Source organism: Salmo trutta, chromosome 29 (genome assembly GCF_901001165.1).
Source record: "Salmo trutta chromosome 29, fSalTru1.1, whole genome shotgun sequence".
Lineage (NCBI taxonomy): Eukaryota > Metazoa > Chordata > Actinopteri > Salmoniformes > Salmonidae > Salmo > Salmo trutta.
Genome location: NC_042985.1, coordinates 43,760,570 through 43,785,183, shown reverse-complemented (window position 1 = coordinate 43,785,183; position 24,614 = coordinate 43,760,570). Strand labels below are relative to the sequence as shown.

The 24,614-nt window shown below is 41.6% G+C and overlaps 2 protein-coding genes across 4 annotated transcripts; one reads left to right on the top strand and one right to left on the bottom strand.

Moving 5' to 3' along the window:
- Window positions 1-388: 388 nt before the first annotated feature.
- Window positions 389-13,838, top strand: fhip2b (FHF complex subunit HOOK interacting protein 2B). 2 transcript variants are annotated; one of them, XM_029722287.1, is made up of 17 exons: window positions 389-596; window positions 1,560-1,638; window positions 1,841-2,010; window positions 2,098-2,202; window positions 3,539-3,658; window positions 3,913-4,128; window positions 4,235-4,431; window positions 8,227-8,344; window positions 8,435-8,511; window positions 9,344-9,536; window positions 9,743-9,915; window positions 10,144-10,284; window positions 10,508-10,598; window positions 10,707-10,850; window positions 11,083-11,223; window positions 11,325-11,425; window positions 13,016-13,838. In XM_029722287.1, exons 1-17 carry the CDS (start codon window positions 546-548, stop codon window positions 13,128-13,130), a joined length of 2,232 nt encoding a protein of 743 aa, XP_029578147.1. In that variant the 5' UTR covers window positions 389-545; the 3' UTR covers window positions 13,131-13,838. The 2 variants fall into 2 exon arrangements, with proteins under 2 accessions (XP_029578147.1, XP_029578146.1); XM_029722286.1 differs by having other exon boundaries at window positions 1,841-2,202.
- Window positions 13,839-13,840: 2 nt separating this feature from the next.
- On the bottom strand, window positions 13,841-23,485 carry nudt18 (nudix (nucleoside diphosphate linked moiety X)-type motif 18). Of its 2 annotated transcripts, XM_029722288.1 has the most exons (4): window positions 23,130-23,482; window positions 20,173-20,356; window positions 15,657-15,870; window positions 13,841-15,294 (listed from the first exon to the last, which is right to left on the bottom strand). In XM_029722288.1, the coding sequence occupies exons 2-4, from the start codon at window positions 20,320-20,322 to the stop codon at window positions 14,693-14,695; spliced, it is 966 nt and encodes a 321-aa protein (XP_029578148.1). In that variant the 5' UTR covers window positions 20,323-20,356; window positions 23,130-23,482; the 3' UTR covers window positions 13,841-14,692. The 2 variants fall into 2 exon arrangements, with proteins under 2 accessions (XP_029578148.1, XP_029578150.1); XM_029722290.1 differs by lacking the exon at window positions 20,173-20,356 and having other exon boundaries at window positions 23,130-23,485.
- Between the last annotated feature and the right edge of the window lie 1,129 nt (window positions 23,486-24,614).

Here is a 24,614-nt window from a genome sequence, read left to right as displayed (position 1 = left end):
TACATCAGCAATATCAAAGATTTGTTTTTATAACTAACCCAATACAGACCACACCCTGTCGTTTCCAATGGGAGCAAATTAATCATTGTGGGCAGAACAAGCATGGAGGTGAGCAGAGCCATTCGCGAGATCCTGTTGGCGTTTTATAGTATGTATTTGCATATTTCCGTTAGGGAACGCCCACTCTGAAATGCCCTTGCACTCCTTCTAAACAATGCATATATGTTTAAACTTTGGCAAAGGGTAAAGTCTAAAAAACTGATTTTAGTTTTGGGAAGAGAACTGTACTGAGATCAAATGTATTATTGGAGAGAAAATGAGCAAAATGTCGGCCGAAAACCATCTCCTCCCACTGCCCGCCACTGGGCTTACTCTCATTACCATATTTGGTGGCGAGTGGAAACGCCAACCGGATGCCTCACATTTATACATTCGGTGAAACATCTGGCTAGTTGTTCTATCTGTGGCAATATCGTATTTGGAGCTGGCAAACGGAAAAATGTTTACCATATTTTGTAAAACGTTTTATTAATTCGACGAAAATAATGGATATGTTCAGTAAACTGACACATCTCTTTCAACAGGCGTTGGAGACCGTAAGTAATGGTTGTTGACAAGCCATTTTCGTATTCCACTTCCTGGATTTAGCTAGCTGGGTAGATACTGTATGATGCAAGCTAATTGGCTAGCAGCTAGCTAACTTTACTTCTTTGACTTTGGCCCATATAAAGTTAGCCAACGGCTAAAAAAAGTTAGCTAGCAGCTAAAAGTTAAATATTTATAGGCCTTACATTTAGTTAAATGATGCGCCAAATAACAAGTTGCAGCCTAATCCAACTCGTTAGCTAGCTAGACAAGTAGTCAAAACTAGCTAACAAGACGGTGACAAGCAATCTAGATACATTTATTTGGTGTAATATGCTTTTGAATAATGCCAATGTTATTATGAAGTTGTGTAGATGTGTTAATCATTCGGACAAGCATCTAAAGTTAGCTTGCTACCTTAAAACTACATATGCCATGGCGTCTGAAATGTTTGTTGATAAAGAGTTCCAGCTATCCCATAGAGATAGATAGATAGATGACTCATCTTTGTATCTCTGACATTATAACGCCTGTGAAAGCAAGTAGGCAATTTTCTTCATGATTGGCTGATCCCTCCTGATGACCCGGTTGGACATGAGTCTAACATGATCACCAGGAGAGATCACCCAATGAAGTTGGAAGTCCCAACCAGTTAACTGCATTAAAATAGTGGAAGCCCTTATTGGCTTTGGCCATGTTATTATAGCTTTTTGACCACTGGAGACCTCTAACATTCTTTATGGACTAGACTGACCTGAATCCATAGTTGCTCAAGTGGAATTCCACAGGCATATGATACCACATTCCATCAGTAGGCAACTTTCTTGGGGGATGGGGAGAGTGACAAGCTCATACAAGACAGGAGGAAGCGCAACTGATCAATGGAATATGTTTTGTGCTGGATAGGACATAATTGTTTAGGCACACATTCATTGAGCTGAATCATCTCATGTTTCCATTCTTCTATTTTCTAGAGGGAGCCATCAGTAAATTTATTGGACTCTTTCGTGGACCACTGGAAAGGGATAACCAATTATTACATTGAAACTACTGGTAAGATTGAGACACTGCTGAAATGTTGAAATTAAGAAAATGTTGAATACCCCGGATGTGCCACCAAGTGAACTTGGCCTGAGTTACATTGCGAACTAACTTGTTGGCAGTAGGTCTATTTCCTTTTAATACTGCTGTCATATTCGGCATGTGTTCATAATGGCCTATGTTGAGAGTGCATTCAACTGTGATGTTTTTCCAGGTCAAACGAGGCCTGTAAAGCAGACAGACATCCCATGGCGATTGAAGCAGATGCTGGATATCTTAGTTTACGAAGAGGGCCAACAGGGGCAGGAGGAGATGGGCCCTTGTATGGAGTACCTCCTACAGCACAAACTGCTGGAGACCCTCTGCACCCTAGGCAAAGCACAGGTACCACACACACAGCAGATGAAATGTTGTCATATGTGGTATGTTTTGATAACCCTCTCTTCGACACTGATCTCTTCGTCCTGCCAGTACCCCCCAGGAATGAACCAGCAGGTCCTGGTGTTCTTCTCCAAGATCCTGGTACAAATCCAAAAGCCAATGCTTCACATCCTCAATGTGTATAGGCCAGTCCAGGTAAGGAGTCATTCGTTATTGTTCGTCACTATGTTGTCTATGGCTGTTGGAAATTTGATATACAGTGCATTCGGGAACTATTCAGACCCCTTTTTCCACATTTTGTTACATACAGTCTTATTCTAAAATTGATTTTTTTTTTTCATCAATCTACAGACAATACCCCATAATGACTAAGTGAAAGCAAGTTTTTTTGCCATTTTTGGTTATGTATAAAAATAAATACCTTATTTATATACAGTACCAGTCAAAAGTTTTTATTTATGTTTTTACGGTTTTCTACATTGTAGAATAATAGTGAAGACATCATGTAGTATCCAAAAGAAATGTTAAACAAATCAAAATATATTTTATTTGAAATTCTTCAAAGTAGCCAGCTTTGAACTCTCTTGGCATTCGCTCAACCAGTTTCATGGGGTAGTCACCTGGAATGCAATTCAATTAACAGGTGTGCCTTGTTAACAGTTCATTTGTGGAATTTCTTTCCTTAAAGTGTTTGAGCCAATCAGTTGTGTTGTGACAAGGTAGGGGTGGTATACAGAAGATAGCCCTATTTGGTAAAATACCAAGAACATATTATGGCAAGAACAGCTCAAATAAGCAAAGAGAAACGACTGTCCATTACTTTAAGACATGAAGGTCAGTCAATCCGGAAGATTTCGAGAAATTTTAACGTTTCTTCAAGTGCAGTCGCAAAAACCATCAAGTGCAATGATGAAACTGGCTCTCATGAGGACCGCCACAGGAAAGGAAAACCCAGAGTTACCTCTGCTGCAGAGGATACGTTCATTAGAGTTACCAGCCTCAGAAATTGCAGCCCAAATAAATGCTTCACAGAGTTCAAGTAACAGACACATCTCAAAATCAATTGTTCCAAGGAGACTGCATGAATCAGGCCTTCGTGGTTGAATTGCTGCAAAGAAACCTCTACCAAAGGACTCCAATAAGAAGGAGAGACTTGCTTGGGCCAAGAAACATCAGCAATGGACATCAGACCAGTGGAAATCTGTCCTTTGGTCTGATGAGTACAAATTTGAGATTTTTGGTTCCAACCACCGTGTCTTTGTGAGACGCAGAGTAGGTGAACGGATGATCTCCGCCTATGTGGTTCCCACCATGAAGCATGGAGGAGGTGGTGTGATGGGGTGTTTTTCTGGTGACACTGTCTGTGATTTATTTAGAATTCAAGGCACACTTAACCAGCATGGCTACCACAGCATTCTGTAAAATACTATTGTCTATCGTTGTCTCTTTACCAAGATAAAGTAATATTTTAAATGTGCTTTCCTTAACTGTAAAATTGTCCTCCCAAAATTCCTGACATTGTTCTCAACAGAAGCTGGTTCGTCTGTGTGGTCTTCTGGGATCGCAGACTGAGAAAGAGGAGGCCCAGTTTATGTTTGTTGTTTGCTCCAGGGTGAAACAAGATCCATATGTTCTCAACTACATTTTAGAGGTACTTTAAAATTCAACCTTTTTGATTTGGTTATGCATTTTCAAGCACTAAACATGTGTAGGCAATGGGCATACTGAATAGTAGTACTAATGGTAGAAGTTCTAAAATTAAAAGTAGTGGTAGTAGTACTTTATCACGTCATTAGTTTGACAGTAGTTGACTCTGTGGTTGATTTCATTGCATCATCCGAAGTAATGTCAATGTATGATTGATGTATTTATAATTTTTTTTACACTGTTTTACTTGTCATGTAGATTAAAAAGGATAATCACTCCAAGAGGTCTATTTCTACCTCTGAGGATACAGAAAAGGGGAGAAGTGGAGAGACTGTGCCTTCCAATTACCCCACAGCTTCCAACCCTGCTTCCACCTCCAGTCCTCAACAGCACTCACCCACTGACTCTCCCTCCACTATTTTCCCAGCCAATGCAGGCCTCATCCATGTCTTGGTCCACTTGAGCAGAAGCCAGGTGTGTTCAGCAAGGACTATTTTACAAACCAATACATAATTCATGAATTTGAGGCTTGAACAAGTTATCAATAATTTGCCACGTTTTTCTTTGTCTCCTTGTTCAGAAAAGCAGAGTTGCACTGAAAGCCTTTGAGAGCTTGCTGCTCCTTGTCAGCATACCAAAGGAAGATACTGCAGTGTGCCTGGCTGAAAGCACCCCACTGTGTCAGCTACTAGCTGAGAGGTTGTGTGAGCTCTTCAGCCAGCTCCCGGCTACGCTGGAACCTGCAGACATCCACAGTTTCCCCCAGACCCACTGGAGGTAAGTTTAGTGGCCCAGAGCATGCAGGAGCCCTTACTGGTGAACAATGTACTGAAAACTCAAAATAGTCATGATTCTACAAGCCTCTCGTTCAGTTCACCACAAGGGGCTTATTGGCGCTGTAATTTGTGAAACTTGTAAAAGTGTGCTTTAAACAATGTACATTTGGCATACAAATAAGATTATTTCTTGGTACATTTGAAACAAGGTCTAGTTGTGACCCCAACCAGACTAAATTGTGAATGACTCGGAATGCATTGCTTGACTGCCGTGAGGGTGAAAAGTTCATTATCGTTCGAACTGCAGCACCCCAAATGATTTGTTCTTGAGTTTGTTGAGCAGATGGGCTGTTTATGTTTTGGTTCTACAAAGCTGTGTCCATCATAATGTTCAATAATCAATTAATTGCATGAAATCTTGCACCATGTGATCAATTATCAGTTCTAAATGTGGTATTTCAAAAAAAAAAAAGTGCTGTTTGCAGCATGATCTATTTTACCTGCACTCATATAGGACAGACAGTTGTTGGTCAGAACACGTCTCCAGAGACACCAGAGGTGCACATATTAATCATTCTGTAGAATTCATTACAGCCAACAGGTCAAACAAACTGTTAAAATAAACAAGTCACTCAGAAAAAAGAATCGTTCGCGAACTGCACTTTACCACTTGTTTCAGCAGAAGGGTGTGGGAGGGATGGAAGAGGAGCAGGGGCCGGTGTGTGACAGTCTGTGTGGCACAAAGAGAGGGACAGTAGCCAAACCGACTCGCGCTAGTTAGATAAGCTATGGCAGCAACAAGTTTGTCTATCATACCATCTGGTCGTGCCTGCCTTGGCTGCTTCAAATTGTTGTAAAGAAGCAAGCTAGCTAGCTAGCTAGCTAGCTACAGTAGCCAACTTAGTTAGCCAGCCATCTAGCTAATTGAGGCTATTTTGCTGTGCTCCCTGTCCTTGTCTACAACATACTCATAAAACTGTTTTATAGAACTGTTTTTATTAAAATGTTGCATTTAAAGGTCTATCCTTGCAGGCTATGTAGCAATGTTAGATAGATAATTTGATTTAAAGATGCAGAAATCGCTCCCCCCATTTCCTGGTTTTTAGTTTGACAAAACAAGGAAGGAAGTGTAGTGTAGAGAATAATGAAAATATATTTTCCATAACCAAAAATATTGTATTTTCAGCTGTTTTGAAGCAGTTGTACAAAACCAAAATGAAACGTAAGAACAGGAAGCATGGAAATGGTGCATATAGAACAAATCTATTGCTTCTAAGACTTGCTTTCAATGTGGCTCAGTTGGTAGAGCATGGTGTTTGCAACGCCAGGGTTGTGGGTTCGATCCCCACTCTGGATAAGAGCGTCTGCTAAATGACGTAAATGTAAATGTATAAATTACTAAAATGTAAATGTAAAATCTGTAACACACGTTTGCATGAATTACCATATAATACCCTGCAACAATAATTGTAACCCTTTCACATGTTCAAGCTATCCTACCATTAAATCAATATTTTCATCTACCACCTATTTCGACTATAACCAGTCACCATCATTACTACAAGTTATTTTGAAACCATACATACTTCAAAACAAGCACACCACATTTTTTTTCAGGAAATGTACTTTTCAGCGATCACTGTTAGCCAGAAGAGTTTATTTATTAGAACTACAGCTAGCTATCAGTAGGTCTACAGTCGTGGCCAAAGTTTTGAGAATGACACATTAATTTCCACAAAGTTTGCTGCTTCAGTGTCTTTAGATATTTTTGTCAGATGTTACTATCGAATACTGAAGTATATTTACAAGCATTTCATAAGTGTCAAAGGCTTTTATTGGCAATTACATGAAGTTGATGCAAAGAGTCAATAGTTGTAGTGTTGACCCTTCTTTTTCAAGACCTCTGCAATCCACCCTGGCATGCTGTCAATGAAATTCTGGGCCACATCCTGACTGATGGCAGCCCATTCTTGCATAATCAATGCTTGGAGTTTGTCAGAATTTGTGGGTTTTTGTTTGTCCACCCTCCTTGAGGATTGACCACAAGTTCTCAATGGGATTAAGGTCTGGGGAGTTTCCTGGCCATGGACCCAAAATAGACGTTTTGTTCCCCGAGCCACTTAGTTATCACTTTTGCCTTATGGCAAGGTGCTCCATCATGCTGGAAAAGGCATTGTTCGTCACCAAACTGTTCCTGGATGGTTGGGAGAAGTTGCTCTCGGAGGATGTATTGGAACCATTCTTTATTCATGGCTGTGTTCTTAGGCAAAATTGTGAGTGAGCCCACTCCCTTGGCTGAGAAGCAACCCCACACACGAATGGTCTCAGGATGCTTTACTGTTGGCATGACACAGGACTGACGGTAGCGCTCACCATGTCTTCTCCGGACAAGCTTTTTTCCGGATGCCCCAAACAATCGGAAAGGGGATTAATCAGAGAAAATGACTTTATCCCAGTCCTCAGCAGGTCAATCCCTGTACCTTTTGCAGAATATCAGTCTGTCCCTGATGTTTTTCCTGGAGAGAAGTGGCTTCTTTGATGCCATTCTTAACACCAGGCCATCCTCCAAAAGTCTTCGCCTCACTGTGCGTGCAGATGCACTCACACCTGCCTGCTGCCATTCCTGAGCAAGCTCTGTACTGGTGGTGCCCCGATCCCGCAGCTGAATCAGCTTTAGGAGACGGTCCTGGCGCTTGCTGGACTTTCTTGTGTGCCCTGAAGCCTTCTTCACAACAATTGAACCGCTCTCCTTGAAATTCTTGATGATCGGATAAATGGTTGATTTACATGCAATCTTACTGGCAGTAATATCCTTGCCTGTTGAGCCCTTTTTGTGCAAAGCATGATGACGGCACGTGTTTCGTTTTAGGTAACCATGGTTGACAGAGGAAGAACAATGATTCCAAGCACCACCCTCCTTTTGAAGCTTCCAGTCTGTTATTCAAACTCAATCAGCATGACAGGGTGATCTTCAGCCTTGTCCTCGTCACTCACACCTGTGTTAACGAGAGAATCACTGACATGTCAGCTGATCCTTTTGTGGCAGGGCTGAAATGCAGTGGAAATGTTTTTGGGGATTCAGTTCATTTGCTTGGCAAAGAGGGACTTTGCAATTCATCTGATCACTCTTCATAACATTCTGGAGTATATGCAAATTGCCGTCATACAAACTGAGGCAGCAGACTTTGTGACACAAATATTATTTTTCATTCTCAAAACTTATGGCCACGACTGTACATACGAACCTGTTCTTCAACTACCACAAAAGTACTTTTAAAGAGCTGTCATCATTAGATGCAACATAATTTCTCTCTCCAAATAATAGCCTAAAACTTTAATCATTAAATTATCATTCAACTAAAATCAAACTTAAATTTACACTAAACGTTTTACAAAAGTAAATTGTGGATCTGAAACCCACATAATGAATGAATCAGTTGCTTTGCTTTCCTAAGTGTTGTCCACTTCATCCTGCCTTTTATTCCCATCTTCTGACAGATCACTTTGTCCTGTCTTGCAGTTTTCACATGCAACAACTGTAGTTTAGACATTTTTATGGTCTAACTGCCCCACAATCCAAAGTAATAAGGTTGATTATAGTCTATCAAAGTAATCAGACCAATTATTTTACTAAATTTGATTATGTAACTACTTTGTTTTTAAATAGTGAAGTAAAACTTTTAAATTTCTTCCATTACCACAAAAATACTTAGAGCTAAAGCAAGCCCCACAACTTTACTTGTACAGTTATCATCTTGTTTTGATTTGGTAATGGACCTGATGATGTTTTGTGCAGTGTTTCATTCTCTCAGAGCGGTATGCAGGAAAGGCAGTCGTTTCCTGGTAGTGAGCACATGGAGAGGTTTTTCGCTTGGCTGGACTTCCTTGACCATCTGATGAGGGAGGCACCAAAGGTATATAAAAAAAAGCTGAAATACTTGACCATTTAATTGAGTTTCCACCAAGAGAGGATGTCGAGTGCAGTATATTTGCTGTTTTTGTAGCGCCTCGCTGTGAAATTGGCCAAAGAAATTCACCATTGCTGGCTTGTCGGTGTTCTACAGCATGAGCTGCTCCAAATGTAAGTGACCCCCACCTACATTTTCTCCAATGGGGTTTTGTACATATACAGTGCATTCGGAAAGTATTCAGACCCTTTCACGTTTTCCACATTTTGTTACATTACAGCCATATTCTAAAATTGATTTTTTTCTCATCAATGTACACACAATACCCCACAATGACAAATCATTATTTAAATTGACATCAAATTGACAACTATTGAGACCCTTTACTCAGTACTTTGTTCAATCTTGGTTTCATCAGACCAGAGAATCTTGTTTCTCATGGTCTGAGAGTCTTTAGGTGCCTTTTTGGCAAACTCCAAGCGGGCTGTCATGTGCCTTTTACTGGGCGGCCAGCTCTAGGAATAGTCTTGGTGGTTTCAAACTTATTCCATTTAAGAATGGAGGCCACTGTGGTTTTGGGGACCTTCAATGTGGCAGAATTTATTTCGTACCCTTCCACAGATCTGTGCCTTGACACAATCCTGTCTCAGAGCTCTACGGACAATTCCTTCGACCTGATTGGCTTGGTTTTTGCTCTGACATGTACTGTCAACTGTGGGACCGTATATAGATAGGTGTGTGCCTTTCCAAATCATGTCCAATCAATTGAATTTACCACAGGTGGACTCAATGAAGTTGTAGAAAAATCTCCGGGATCTTCAATGGAAACAGGATGCACCTGAGCTCAATTTCGAGTCTCATAGCAAAGAGTCTGAATACTTATGTAAATAAGGTATCAGAATAAGGCTGTAACAAAATGTGGAAAAAGTCAATGGGTCTAAATACTTTCCGAATGCACTGTACCTGGGACGTATGGACTATTATTAAACAGTGGTTTGTGTTTAGGTCCGAGATGGGCGTGCTGGTGAATACGGCGCTGCTGTGCTGCTCGGTGCGTCACATCCAATCCCCTGCCATGGTGGAAGAGCTGGTCTCGTTCCTCCTAGGCAGACACACAGAGAGGGAGCAGCGCTTGGACACAGAGAGTCATGTGCTGCGTTATCAACTTATAGAGCACTGTGACCACATCTCCGATGAGGTAAGCCGAAGGTGCTGCTACTGTAGCCCTCAGTAAAAGGCTGAACATGACTAAAGACGAGAGAACTGGAGTTCACATCTCTCATGTTGCTACTATGAATATAGTTAAGCTATTTGTATTCCCTTATTCTTCTTTTGGCATACAAAACTAAAGGAAGTACCAGCGTTACTGCTGGTGACGTGCTGTACTTTCTCTCTGCCTCCTAGATCAGTATCACTACTCTGCTCCTGTTTGAAGAGCTCCTACAGAAGCCTCACAGGGACATTCTCTTCAACCTGGTCCTGAGGAACCTGGAGAACCGCTGCTACGTGACACGCACTCTGGGGGGAGGGGATGATTGCAGGCATTTCACTGACACCGATCCCGTGGAGGAGAACGGGTAAGTTAACTCATCCAGAGGTAGAGCTCCAATGGACAGATGACCTCTCTGTAGGGGCTAATAGAAATCAAGGTTGTTGCGAGCCATTGACACACAGGGTGAATTGAATAGTTAATCATGACTATGACTAGTTCATGACAGACCAAATGGAGTATACAGTCAGCAATACCATTCAGGAATGGCTTCTGCACTATCCATATCTTTTTGTGTTCCCCCGTACCTGAACAGAGAACTAGAGGAGGACCCTTTCTTTACAGACATGTATGGTGAGGATGAATTCAACAGCTCAGAGCAGCTTCTGCATCGACCCCAGCTCATGAGAGAACATCGCTGCAGTGGACAAACTCAAGCATTGGACATTGTAAACAGGTGCCGTTAACCACAGAATGAAATAGAACACTGATAAAGTGAACTGCATAGAGAGAAATGTATTACTGATGGTTAATTGAGTCTAGGCACAACATTCATCCCCTCATTCAAGTCATAAAGAAAACTGATCAGACATCTCTCATGAAGGAACAACTTTTTGTATTTTAGCATCTATGACTCGCTTTACAGTTTTTAAACTTTACACTGTCGTTTTGTTTTGCAGTTTTCTGTGTTTGGTCCCTCAAGAAGCAAAAACCTCTCAACATGTCCAAGGTGCCCGATATGAAACTTATGTCCATGACGCTCATGGGCAGGTGAGCAGAGAACTTCAAGCAGTGAAAGTCAATGCCAAGAGTAGCATAAGTGCATAAATTGAGGTCTCCGATCTAAATCATTAGATTTGTTTTATTTTTTAAATCTAGCTTAAAGAGTGCACTGCATTCTTGCTCGATTGGGATTGGCCGAAGTCCCTCAAACCAACCGAGTTGTCTGTATCCAGTTCTGACTTCTTCGAAGGCCACTTCCTCAAAGTCCTGTTTGACAGAATAGGCCGGATCCTTGAGCAGGTAGCCTTCAAGGGATTTATTTTTCTATTTTGTTCATTGGTCCACTGTTGATACAATCCCAAAAGGTTTTGCATGTCTGCAACCAAGCTCTCAAGATGGAGCACTTTCAGTACAACTGTGTTTTGTATATAGTACAATTATTGCATTGTCATCATAATACATTAGTGACCACCATGAGTGCTGTGTTTAGTCACAAACATCCCCTCACTTGTGACGTCTCTCTCTCTCTTAGCCCTATGAGCTGAACCTCCAGGTGACATCGGTGTTGTCCAGGCTGGCTGTGTTCCCTCACCCGCACCTCCATGAGTACCTGCTAGACCCCTACATCATCCTGGCCCCTGGAGTCCGCTCCCTGTTCTCTGTGCTTATCAGGGTGGGTGACCTCTACACTAACCTCCTTGTCTTTTTTGGAGATTTTACCAAGCTATAGTTTTGACAAATACATTCCTAATTATGTTTCTCCTGGTTTGAAAGGTGATAGGAGAACTGATGCAGAGGATCGAGGTGATCCCAAACTTCAAAGAGAAGCTTGTGCATGTCCGAAGGCAGCTGATGGGCCTGGATGGGGAGTCTGGGTAAGTGCCATAGAGAAACAAAGTGCATTTTTCCACCTTTTTTTGCATTATTCTAAAATAACAATACAAAAATTCCCCTCATCCATCTACACACAACACCCATAATGACAAAGCAAAAACGGGTTTAGAATTTTTTTTTGCTAATTTATAAAAATTGATAACATTTTACTTAAGTATTCAGACCCTTTACTCAGTACTTTGTTGAAGCAGCGATTACAGCCTCGAGTCTTCTTAGGTATGACGCTACAAGCTTGGCACACATGTATTGGGGGAGTTTCTCCCATTTTTCAAGGTAGATCCTCAAGCTCTCAGGTTGGATGGGGAGCATCGCTACACAGCTATTTTCAGGTCTCTCCAGAGATGTTCAAGTCCGGACTCTGGCAGGGCCACACAAGGACATTCAGAGACTTGTCTTGAAGCTACTCCTGCGTTGTCTTTACTGTGAGCTTAGGGTCGTTGTACCGTTGGAAGGTGAACGATCGCCCCAGTCTGAGGTCGTGAGAACACAGGGGCAGGTTTTCAATCAAGGATCTCTGTACTTTGGACCGTTCATCTTTCCCTTTATCCTGACTAATCTCCCGGTCCCTGCCACTGAAATACATCCACACAGCATGATGCTGCCACCACCATGCTTCACCGTAGGGGTGGTATTGGCCAGGTGATGAGCAGTGCCTGGTTTCTTCCAAACGTGACGCTTGGCATTCAGGCCAGAGAATCTTGTTTCTCATCATCAGAGTCCTTTAGTTGTCTTTTGGCAAACTCTAAGTGGGCTGCCATGTGCCTTTTTTACTGAGGCGTGGCTTCTGTCTGGCCACTCTACCAAAAACGCCTGATTGGTGGAGTGCTGCAGAGATGGGAGAACCTTCCAGAAGGACAACCATCTCCACAGAGGAACTCTGACCTCTGTCAGAGTGACCATAGAGTTCTTGGTCACCTCCCTGACCAAGGCCCTATTCCCAATTGCTCAGTAAGGCCGGGCAGGCCTGCCCTAGGAAGAGTCTTGGTGGTTCCAAGTTTCTTCCATTTAAGAATAATGGAGGCCCCTGTGTTCATGGGGACTTTCAATGCTGAATACATATTTTTTTTCTGGTACCCTTCCCCAGATCTGTACCTCAATCCTGTCTCGGAGCACCTGAGCTCAATTGAGTCTCATAGCAAAGGGTCTGAATACTTATGTAAATAAGTTTTATTTTTAGTACATTTACAAAAATGTCTAAACCTGTTTTCGCTTTGTCATTGTGTGTAGATTGAGGACTTTTTTAAATCCATTTTAGGATAGGGCTAATGTAACAATGTGGAAAAGGGGTCTGAATAGTTTAAATTAATTGTGTGCTTCCTGAACGTGATGGTCAGTGATGTAGTGGTTAAAAGCTGGTCACCATGCATGCTGAATGAAGTTCCTTATTTTCAATGCAATATGTGCGTAAATGCTTGTGCAATATAAAAAAGATGTAAACGGCATTTATGTGCGTTGACCCTCCACTATACCAATTGGTAGTACAATACATGTTTTGTCCTAATAAGAAAAACCACCCTCCTGAGAAGCAGACAGGAAATGACAATGATTTTGTGTGGATTTTGCCTCCCTAGAGTGGATCACATGCCCCTGCTTAAGGGAGTGATCATCCTGGAGGAGTTTTGTAAGGAGCTGGCGGCCATTGCCTTTGTCAAACTTCCCGCCAACAACAAACTTGCAGAACACTGACACCGTGTGAATCCTTGAACGGAACACCCAGTCAGAAGACGGACGACACCAGTCATAGCTGCTTACTTCTGTTGGTTGCACGACAGGAGGTACAAGGACACTAATTGTTCTCCAAAGATGAAGCATTGGTACTTGCGAGAATAGCAAATCTGTAAGATTCATCTCCATTTTTAAGTTTATTGTAAATGCTGAAATGTTTTGCTTATGTTACATAATGACTATGCAAATTATCACCTGGAAGTAATGTATGCAGTCGGTCAAATCAATGTAAAAGGTTGCGTTCCATCTTGTCTTTGTAACAGTTGCGTAGGCTATCCCAGGTTCCTGAGATTAGAATGATGATTGAGCCGGTATGCATGTAGGATCATGTTCATTATGGTCTAAAAGGGAAAACTGATCCTGGATCAGCACTTTTAATGAAGTTTGATACATGATCATCTGGGCTGTGAGACTGGTTGGAACAACCTAAAACTGTGCATTATCCAGTTTAACTATTGATACTTTCTGTTTGCATGGCAGGATGAGTCTGTCCTAGAGGCAGAACTGAGCGGTTTTTGCTAGATGGGCCAGGTACAAAGTTAATCTATTAAAACATTTTGCTTTTTGGTATTAATTTAAGGTTAGGCTTTTAAAGATTTGTACTTTGTGGCTGTGCTAGCTAGCGACCACTCTATGGAGTTGCTTCCAGAACAAGATTCATGACAAAACGCTTACCTTTTCTCACATTTTATTTCTGTGTTGAAGTGATGTCTGGTGTCCTATGTGGACCAGGGTCATTATACACATGGGTCTTAATACATTGTTTTAAACATCAGTCTTTGTAAAGTATGATCATGCAACTTAACAATTGAGATGAGCCTCAAAGTATTTAGCTTACTAAGAGTTGGTTTTCTGTATTTTAAAACAGACACAGCGACATGAGCAGCAGTGCAACCAAATATAATGCATTGAAGTTTGCGTCCCTCTCCTACAATGTGATAGCTGAAGAGATTATTTTTGCTTCGTACTGTCAGAAGCCACCCTGTGCTTGCCCTAACGTCATGCTTTCATAACAGTAATTCGATTTTTCTGCCATGGGTATTACAGATTTCATGTGGCTTATCTAAAATGGATCATATCATGAAGCTAGATCATGATTGGTAGATGAATGTAGTTTAAATTATAGAAGACTTGATTGAACATTTGATCAAAAGGTTGTAGACCCTATTCTGTATTGCAGTCCATTTTCCACATTGTTTTTCAATCTTTTCCAGCAGTTTTCTGAATGGTGGTGTGTGGCTGTTGGTAGAGCATCAGGGTTGTGGGTCGATTCCCAGGTGGGACCAGTACGAAAAAGTCAGAAAATGTACTCACTTATGTCAGTCGCTCTGGATTAGAGTGTTTGCTAAATGACAAATGGTGTACAAATTGATAAACGTAATATCACCTGTAGTAATGTTTGCTCAAAGGTACATGTCTTTTGGCCGCTCATAGACGGGTACTTGCCCCACACATTCCTAATGCATTCCCAAAATCATCAAGTAAAAAGTCTATTGTTTTTGGAATGTCATTTCACCCGCTCCTTAGTAGAGACTATGCACTGGAAGGAAGGACTCAGTAATTATTCTCTGCTGAATCTTGTCTCTTAGCTGAGGATTCTCCACTTTGTACCACTGAAAGCGAGGGCTCTCGATCAGTGGTGGTTGACTGGTGTGTGGCCCCTCCCCAGTGTGTTCTAAAGACACCACTGTGTTGAAGCAGAGTCCATCTGTCTTCCCAGGGACCCTTCCATTGTGCTGTAGTCCCAGGATTCCCCTTGTGTTGACGTTGAGGTCGTAGTAGGAGGAGGGCATGGCCTCTTGTACCAATGTGTTGGCCGCCCATGTGACTGTGTGGGTTTTCACAGACACAGCCACAGGGAGGTGCAGGTCCTTAATGTTGCCCAAAAGGAGCCAAAGCACCCCATCAGAGCTGCTGAAGGTGAGGAGAAGTCGCTGTACAACAACATGGCAGCACATGTCTATAGGGTGAACCACAGGATGCCAAGGCTTCTTTTGGTATTTCAGGGCGGTATCGATGAGTCTGAGGATGTCACGACCCCTCAAGGTGAGTGGCGAGTCTTGGTCCCACCACTGAGCCTGGAGAGACTCTGCATCAGCCTCTGCTGTCGTCTTCAGGGAGCCTCCTAAGGGAGGAAAATATGCGGGAACAGCAGTGAAAAAAGTAACTATTCAATGCTGCTGACTCCTGAGAAATACAAGAAGTTCAAAACAAAACTTGACAAGTTGACTTGTTGGAAAGGTGGCAACCAATGACAGTGCCACTTTGAAAGTCACTGAGCTCTTCAGTAAGGCCATTCTGCCAATGTTTGGCTAGGGAGATTGCATGGCTGCGTGTTTGATTTTATACACCTGCAACAGGTGTGGCTGAAAGGTGTCCACATACTTATGTATATACCCACCCACTTTCTTGAAGAATATAAAAGCTGAGCACAACTCTAAGCCTGCCATTTGTATGAAAAGCTGAAATACGTGGATAAACTTTTACCTGTAATCTCCGCCAAGAAAACAAATCGGATCCACTGTGGCCCCTGTTCTTGGACCAGAACCAGGGTGATTGGTTTGCAGTCGAATCCAGCCTCTTCCTTCACTTCCCTTCTCATAGCCTCCACAATGCTCTCTCCCTCTTCCATACGGCCAGCTGGAAGGTACCACTGTTTGTAGCAATTCTCCTTGGCCTCCTGCACCATGAGCACCTCATTCTGCAAATACAGGTCACACACACACAATAGGATGCACTTTGATAAAGTGTAATTATGTCTTTAAATAAAAAATAAAAAAACAGTACCAGAAACTATTCATGCCCCTTGCAGACCTTACTCCAGGATGACATTCCTGAGGCGGCATGTTAAATCCATGGGGAGCCCTAATAAACAAGGTAGATTGGTTCTACTGCACAAACATTTCTGAAACACAGCCATACAATCATTTTATATAACAAGAGGTGTGTGTGTGTGTGTGTGTACACACACCCTTTCAAATTAGTGGATTCGGCCACACCCGTTGCTGACGGGTGTATAAAATCAAGTGCACGGCCATGCAATCTCCATAGACAAACATTGCCAGTAGAATAGCCTTACTGAAGAGCTCAGTGCCTTCCAACATGGCACAGTCATAGGTTGCCACCTTTTCAACAAGTCAGTTGGTCAAATTTCTGCCCTGGTAGGGCTTCCTCGGTCAACTGTAAGTGCTGTTATTGTGAAGTGGAAACGTCAAAGAGCAACAACTGCTCAGCCACGGCCTGGTAGGCCACAAAAGCTCAAAGAACGGGCCTGCTGAGTGCTGAAGTGTGTAACCATGCTATTGGTCCTATACTACTGCGACATACAGAAATCTAGGCCTATCTGAAATGCAGCCATATACACAACTGCAATTTTGCACACAAGAAAGCATGGGATGTTGAAGAGAAGCCCCACGAAGACTGGTAGCCCAAGTGATGAGCTAATTAAAACACACACCATAACCATTGATTCAGGACCATAGACAGAAGGCCAGTTAGTGCGATGAAAGGATTCACTGCCAATTTCAACACCACTTAAGTGGACAGCCAGGACAACAGGAACACCATGCCAGCGCTCACCTCAGAGCACAACCAACAGGCTACTTTCCTATACCCATAAACTAAGGGAAAGCTGTATATCTATTAGAGGTAGACCGATTTATGATTTTAACGCCGATACCCATTATTGGAGGACCAAAAAAGCTGCTTCCGATTTAATTAAAAAATATATATTTGTAATGACAATTACAACAATATTGAATAAACACTTAATATAACACAATCAATTTAGCCTTAAATAAATAATGAAACATGTTCAATTTGGTTTAAATAATGCAAAAACAAAGTGTTGGAGAAGAAAGTAAAAGTGCAATATGTGCCACGTAAGAAAGCTAACGTTTAAGTGCCTTGCTCAGAACATGGGAGCATATGAAAGCTGGTGGTTCCTTTTAACATGAGTCTTCAATATTCCCAGGTGAGAAGTTGTAGTTATTATAGGACTCTCTCTACGATTTGTATTTCATATACTTTTGACTATTGGATGTTCTTATAGGCACTTTAGTCTTCCCAGTGTAACAGTATAGCTTCCGTCCCTCACCTCGCTCCTACCTGGGCTTGAACCAGGAACACATCGACAACAGCCACCCTTGAAGCAGTGTTACCCATGTAGAGCAAGGGGAACAACTACTCCAAGTCTCAGAGCGAGTGACTTTTGAAAGGTTATCGCGCACGAGCTAACTGGCTAGCCATTTCGCATCGGTTACACCAGCCGAATCTTGGGAGTTGATAGGCTTGAAGTCATAAACAGCGCAATGCATTGCAAAGAGCTGCTGGTAAAACGCACAAAAGTGCTGTTTGAATGAATGCTTACGAGCCTGCTGGTACCTACCACCGCTCAGTCAGATTGCCCTATCAAATCATATACTTAATTATAATAAACACAGAAATATGAGCCTTAGTTTCCAGATTCGACCATATTAATGACCTATCATCTCGAAAACAAACGTTTTTTTCTTTCAGTGAAATACAAAACCGGTCCGTATTTTATCTAACGGGTGGCATCCCTAAGTCTAAATATTCCTGTTACATTGCACAACCTTCAATGTTATGTCATAATTACGTAAAATTCTGGCAAATTAGTTTGCAACGAGCCAGGCGGCCCAAACTGTTGCATATACCCTGACTCTGCGTGCAATGAACGCAAGAGCAGTGACAATTTCATGTTAGCAGGCAATATTAACTAAATATGCAGGTTTAAAAATATACTTGTGTATTGATTTTAAAGAAAGGCATTGATGTTTATGGTTAGGTACATTGGTGCAACGACAGTGCTTTTTTCACAAATGCGCTTGTTAAATCATCACCCATTTGTCGAAGTAGGCTGTGATTCGATGAGAAATTAACAGGCACCGCATCGATTATATGCAACGCAGGACACGTTAGATACACATGGTTGATGATATTACTAGTTTGATAGTTTTTATAAGTTTAATTCTAGCTAGCAACTTACCTTGGCTTCTTGCTGCCCTCGCTTAACAGGTAGTCAGCCTGCCATGCAGGCTCCTCGTGGAGTGCAATGTAAGGCAGGTGGTTAGAGCGTTGGACTAGTAACCGGAAGGTTGCAAAAACGAATCCCCCCTGAACAAGACAGTTAACCCCCGTTCCTAGGCCGTCATTGAAAATAAGAATGTGTTCTTAACGGACTTTCCTAGTTACAAAATATTGAAAAAATTGAAAAAAATTGAAAAAAAAAAGGCAAATCGGTGTCCAAAAATACCGATTACCTATTGTTATGAAAACTTGAAATCGGCCCAAATTAAAATCGGCCATTCCGTTTTAATTGGTCGACCTCTATCTATCAATAGGAATTAGACCCGCAAAAGCAAGCAATGACATTAAGAATCACAAATTTAACATGCATTGAAGAAAAAAGCAAAGGCTTAAAGTAAATAGTACATTACATTTAAAAATGTCTGCCAAACAACCAGGCTTACATGAGGGGAAAACCATTGAATTAATCTTTCTGGCATGGCGACCAATGCCATAAAGGTTTTAGCTTACCATTTAGAAGAGCTGCAGCCTCCTTGATTATGTGTTGAACCTCAGTTTGATTCAATTGTATTTCCCGGTGAAATGTACTTGTTTAAGTCCCTCTCAAATGCCAGCTGGACAAGCTGTGTTTTTCATTGATGTAACATGCTGTGTTTGTTCACCTAATACATTCTTCACGGAGAAGGAATGTTCGTACATTGCTATAGATGCCACAAATGTCAATCCATGCTTCAGTGCCAACACCACAGTCGGCATTGCTGACCAAGGTCCGCTGTTATCTATGCAGAACACTTACACGGAACCCAAACCGGCTGCGCTCGTGCGGCATTGTGCATAAATGTATTTTGTCCCCCCACACCAAACGCGATCATGACACGCAGGTCAAATATCAAAAACAAACAATTATATTAATTTGGGGACAGGTCAAAAGCATTAAACATTTATGGCAATTTAGCTAGATAGCTTGCACATGCTAGCTTATTTGTCCTGGGATATAAACATTGAGCTATTTTACCTGAAATGCAAAAAGTCTACTCCGCCAATTAATCCACACATAAAATGGTCAACCGAATCGTTTCTAGTCAGCTCCCTCCCAGGCTTTTTCATCTCTTGACTTTATATTGTGATTGGCAACTTTCATAAATTAGGTGCATTACAGCCACTGACCTCGTTCGTCTTCAGTCACCCACGTGGGTATAACCAATGAGGAGATGGCACGTTGGTACCTACTTATACAAACCAACGAGATGGGAGAGGCAGGACTTGCAGTGCAATCTGCTGTCAGAAATAGAACTGATTTATATTTTAGCCCTTGGCAACGCAGACGCTCGCGAGCAGTGTGGGTGCAATAATTGAATAACAGATTTCTAAATATATTTTGCAGCACACGCGATGTGAGCGGTGTGGTCAGCCTGTTAGTGGCGTCCATTTGCGATTTACATTTGCAAGAATGTGCGAGCCACAAACTCTGCTTCCACTGGTATTGTTTTGGTTAGATCCAATGGCTTGACCTTGTTCACATCCAAAAAGTCTCGGGATCCACGGCACTGATCTTCCACCAGTTGACCGTGATGACATTTCCCCCAGGACGACATCCAAAGTGCTGAAAAAAGGTTTACACTCGTCTCCATAATCATGCTGACCCACTGTGCATTCAACTCTTCCAGAGTTTCTCATGAGTCTCCGTTGTTTACTTGGAGCTGAGGGAGCTATGATTTCATGTTTGAAACATTTTTATAGCAGGAATTAAGTTTAACTGGAAGTGTAAGTTCCATCAATTCCTACTGTACATTTATTTTAGACAAAGGCCACAGAAGTCTAATGTCCTTAGGCCATGCGGATTCTGCATGATAGAATGGTAACGTGTCAGGTTAGTAAGTGACCTAATTAACTTACTTAGCTCTTTAGCTTGGTGAATTAATCCCTTATCCTTACAGAGTTCATTGCTCACTACCTTTTCATTGAAGATGACAGCGCTGACGATGTAGGTTATCGTTTTCCTCAAGGCAACTGCTTGGACCTCTGCGGGTGCCGAATCGAACTCGTCGTTCACTTCTAGTCCTTCACCATTTAAAAGCTTTTCCACATCATTGTTCACATTCATAACTGCAGGTGACCCCACAGGACAAGCCTGGTCCCTGCAAAGAGATGCATAGAAAGTTGCACATCGCATCTATGCTCCCAACAATTTCATGGTTAAATCTCAATCACCGTTTCAAAATGTTGGTTGAGGTTTATTCATAAAATTGAGCATTTAGTATGAGACTTTATTTTCATGCAGTTTATCTTCGGTTAATCAGTAACTCTACAAACATTTTTGGGTGTGTCAGCTAATGCTTTTCACTGAATTATTGTAACATTAGGACATACACCGAGTATACCAAACATAAGGAACACCTTCATAATATTGAGTTGTGCACCCCCCACCACCTTTTGTTCTCAGAACAGCCTCAATTCATTGGTGCATTGACTCTACAAGCTGTCAAAAGCATTCCACAGGGATGCTGGCCCATGTTGACCTCAATGTTTCCCACAGTTGTGTCAAGGTGGCTGGATGTCCTTTGGGTGGTGGACCATTTTGATACACAAGGGAAACTTAACCCAGCAGTGTTAGTTCGACACACTCAAACCGGTGCACCTGGCACCTACTACCCTACCCCGTTCAAAGGCACTTAAATATTTTCCTTGCCCCATTCACCCCCTGAATGACCCACATTCTCAATTGTCTCAATATATTTTTTAACCCGTCTCCTCCCGTTCATCTACACTGATTTGAAGTGGATTTAACAAGTGACATCAAAAAGGGATCATAGCTTTCACCTGGTCAGTCTCATGGAAAGATCAGGTGTATACTCAGTGTAAACTCAAGAAAGAAAGGTACATTTTTGTTTAGGTTGGTGACAGGTGTGTGTCGATTGGCACCAGGTTGGCAGAAAGAGTCAGATGATACAAAATGTAAGCTAATGTTTAATGAATGAGGCGTGGCCCTATCTAGAAACATTACCAGCTGCACTGATAGCCTACCGGCGGATGCTTTTTCAAAGCCTATGTCAGATGCTCCAGTGAGTAATTGGCTCCAATTAGTAATTTGTTATTAGGAGGAGGAGTTGAGAAATACATTTGACATCAGCTTGCACGTTGTGGAACATACCTTCCACATCGTTCATTATTTTCCATAGAATGCATAGCCGCTTGTTGATTAAAATTATAGCCATGGTATAAAAGTGCTGCTAGAAAATCTGTTCAACATCCACTGAAGTAGCTGGCAAATTAAATGAATAGCTACAGTAGTTGCCCGGGTAACCAACCACTTGCTAGTTGGGCTAACCAAACCATCAGTCCTAGCTTGGTATTATGAAAATCTAATTCAACAATACCAATGTTTTCAATTCGACTTTTGCTTTAAAAAGCAGCTGAAACTAAACGATGTAAGAATGAACTATAGCCATTGAATTCTGCTGTGCCGATATACCATGCGTTATAGGGAAATAATGCACGCTCTAGAATGCCCTTCAAGCCAATAAGAAATTAGTATTCAACAATGCCACGGTATAACATCCTATAACACACGGTATATTTGTATACTTCAATGGCTAGAGTTAATTCTTAATGTTCTATGTTTGAGCAGCTTTTGAAAAAGTCTAATTGAAAACATTATTGGCATTGTCAAATTTGATTGTCAGTGGCAAGCTAGGATTGATGGATTGGTTAGCTAAACTAGCAAGTCTGTTTGGTTACCATGAACTACTTTAGCAAGTTTACTAGATGGCTATCTACTTCAGTGGATGTTGAACACATTTCTACTGGCAAATGTGTTAAATTATAGCCATGGTATGAAAGGGTATAATCAACACGGGGCTCTATGCGTTCTTTGGAAAATAACGCAACTCCATGGAAGGCCAGTTCCACTCTGCCAGCGGGTCTTAGAACACACTTTCCATGTAGTTCATTATTTTTCATAGACCGCATATCCCCTCCTTGATTATCCCTTACCTATAGTGTAGGCACAGACCGAACAATTAAGCATCCTTGGGGGTTTGATATGGCCAATATACCACGGCTAAGGGCTGTATCCGTTGTGGGTAAGAACAGCCCTTAGCCGTGGTATATTGGCCATATATCACAAAACCCCAAGGTGCTTTATTGCTATTATAAACTGGTTACCAATGTAATTAAAGTGGTAAAAAAAAATGTTTTGTCATACCCGTGGTATACCACGGCTGTCAGCCAATCAGCATTCAAGGCTCGAACCACCCAGTTTATAATGAGAAATTTCACTGGATGTATAAATGTGAAGCATCCGGTTGGCGTTTCCACTCACTACCAAATATGGTGGTAAGAGGAAGCCCAGTGTCCGGCAGTGGGACAGGACAAGATGGATTTTGGCCAAAATTCTGCCAATTTTCTCATCGACAAAACATTTGATCTCAATACAGTTCGGTTTCCAGAACTATAATCGGTTACTAACAGAGTGGACTAAGTTTATTAGATTTTACCCTTTGACAGATATTGCCAATGACATGTTAATTAATATTCAGTGGCTAAAATTTCGCATGCAAGTATCGCTTTTCCGGCGGCAAGTAGCCAGCCTGACGCGGTGGGCCAGTATCCTAATTAAAGTTCACTGGTTCGAATACATGTGTGACAAGGTCAAAACTGTCGACGTGACCTTCGCTTGAGCAAGTTATGTCACTCTAATTTCTCCAGGTGAGCCGTTTTACTATGGATGCCCCGATAAAAACACTACATTGCACCTATCTGGTATATTTAAAAACATATCGTAGGTGCGCTACTGTAGCTAGGACAGCCATTCAGCATTGTTTTGATGTCGCTGTTGAATGGGTGTGCAAATTGACGTCTCGACATTACCAAAGTAATAATTAGAAATTGCATGGTATTTATACCAATTACCTTCACTGAAGTGACATCAACTTTGACCGTCGTTCTCGGCTGGCTTGTTTACTTGACAGGTGATCTCAGCTAATCTTACTAACATCGGCCTCTTTACGTCCTTGACTAGTTGAGAGGCTTTGATGTGTTACAAGAAACAACGATAATATTGTGTCTGTGCCTCAGACTTCAAGGCGGCACCCTACACTGGTTGGATATCCCGGTTTCGAATTGAACGAATCATGATCTATTGTTTTACAAAGGACCGCCCCAGCACTTTCTGTTCCAACAAGCTCTTCCGGGATAACCAACACAGTCCCTAACTTGCACAGACGTTTGGAGTTCCGACATCGTTTTCCGCTAACATCATGCATAGTGCGCATAAATCATCACACACACATTTCAAAACGTCACAACATCCCTTCTACGCTAAAACGAGTAACATATTAGACAACTGTAACCATGTGAAACGTTACAATCTTGTGGCTACCAAGTAGAAACTAATGTTAGCATAGCTAACGTTATTTAAAATGGTTCGGCCCATAGAAAGCCAGCCCGCTAATACCTTTAGCTTGATTGTTATCAACTCGAAATCGGCTAGCTAATCAAATGTATGTTTTTGTTATAAATGAACTAGTTAGCTATTTATAGGCTTAACATTTCCTTACCCCACTGAAGTTAACCATTTTTTTTTCTTGGGAGTTCCTCTGTTTACATAGTATATCAATGATGTGAATCATCCATGCATTCTAGTTAGCTACTACTGTACCACCCATGTTTCCTCCCTTCCCACTAATTTAGGCAATGCATGTACATGAAATACCCTAAACATTAATAATAGACCATAGTCTGGCCCAGAAAGATCAGACGACAGCAAGTATCACCAACAAAACCAAACGAGAAGAATAACCTTTCATCAAGTCAACAAAAAAATTATATGTAATGCAACATTTACTAATATAAGTAAAGAAAACAGAGAGCATGTCAAAATTAACTTTATTTTACAGGATGATAATGCATGAAGCAAACATGGAATGTCTGTGAAAGTGTATTCAGTCTAGATGTTGAGTGAATGTGTCATCACTCAGTAACCTGGTGCAGTGGAACAATTCTTGTTCAGCCTCATAGTGGCATGATGCTGGTTCTGATTATGGATAGCTGAACTCCTGTAAATAGTGAAAGGTCTCTATTGGACAGTTTTCCAACCATAACATTGTAAAACACTCAGTGGGCTATGAGTTTTTCCAACTTGAAACCCGAGGGCAGATGAAAGACCTGTCGAACTACAGCAATCTTGTAATTGTTCATATGAATTTGAGACTAAAAGAACGGGGGGTTGGATAACAACTGCAATTGGACAATAGAACAAATAGGGCTGAGCTTGCTTTATGCAGAGTGCATCATCTAGTATGCACCTGTAATTAAAAATATAATTTCCATCAATAATGTGGAATGAAAAGTTCTAGGTAGCCTAGCCAGCGCATTTGTGGCACACCTTGTATGTCA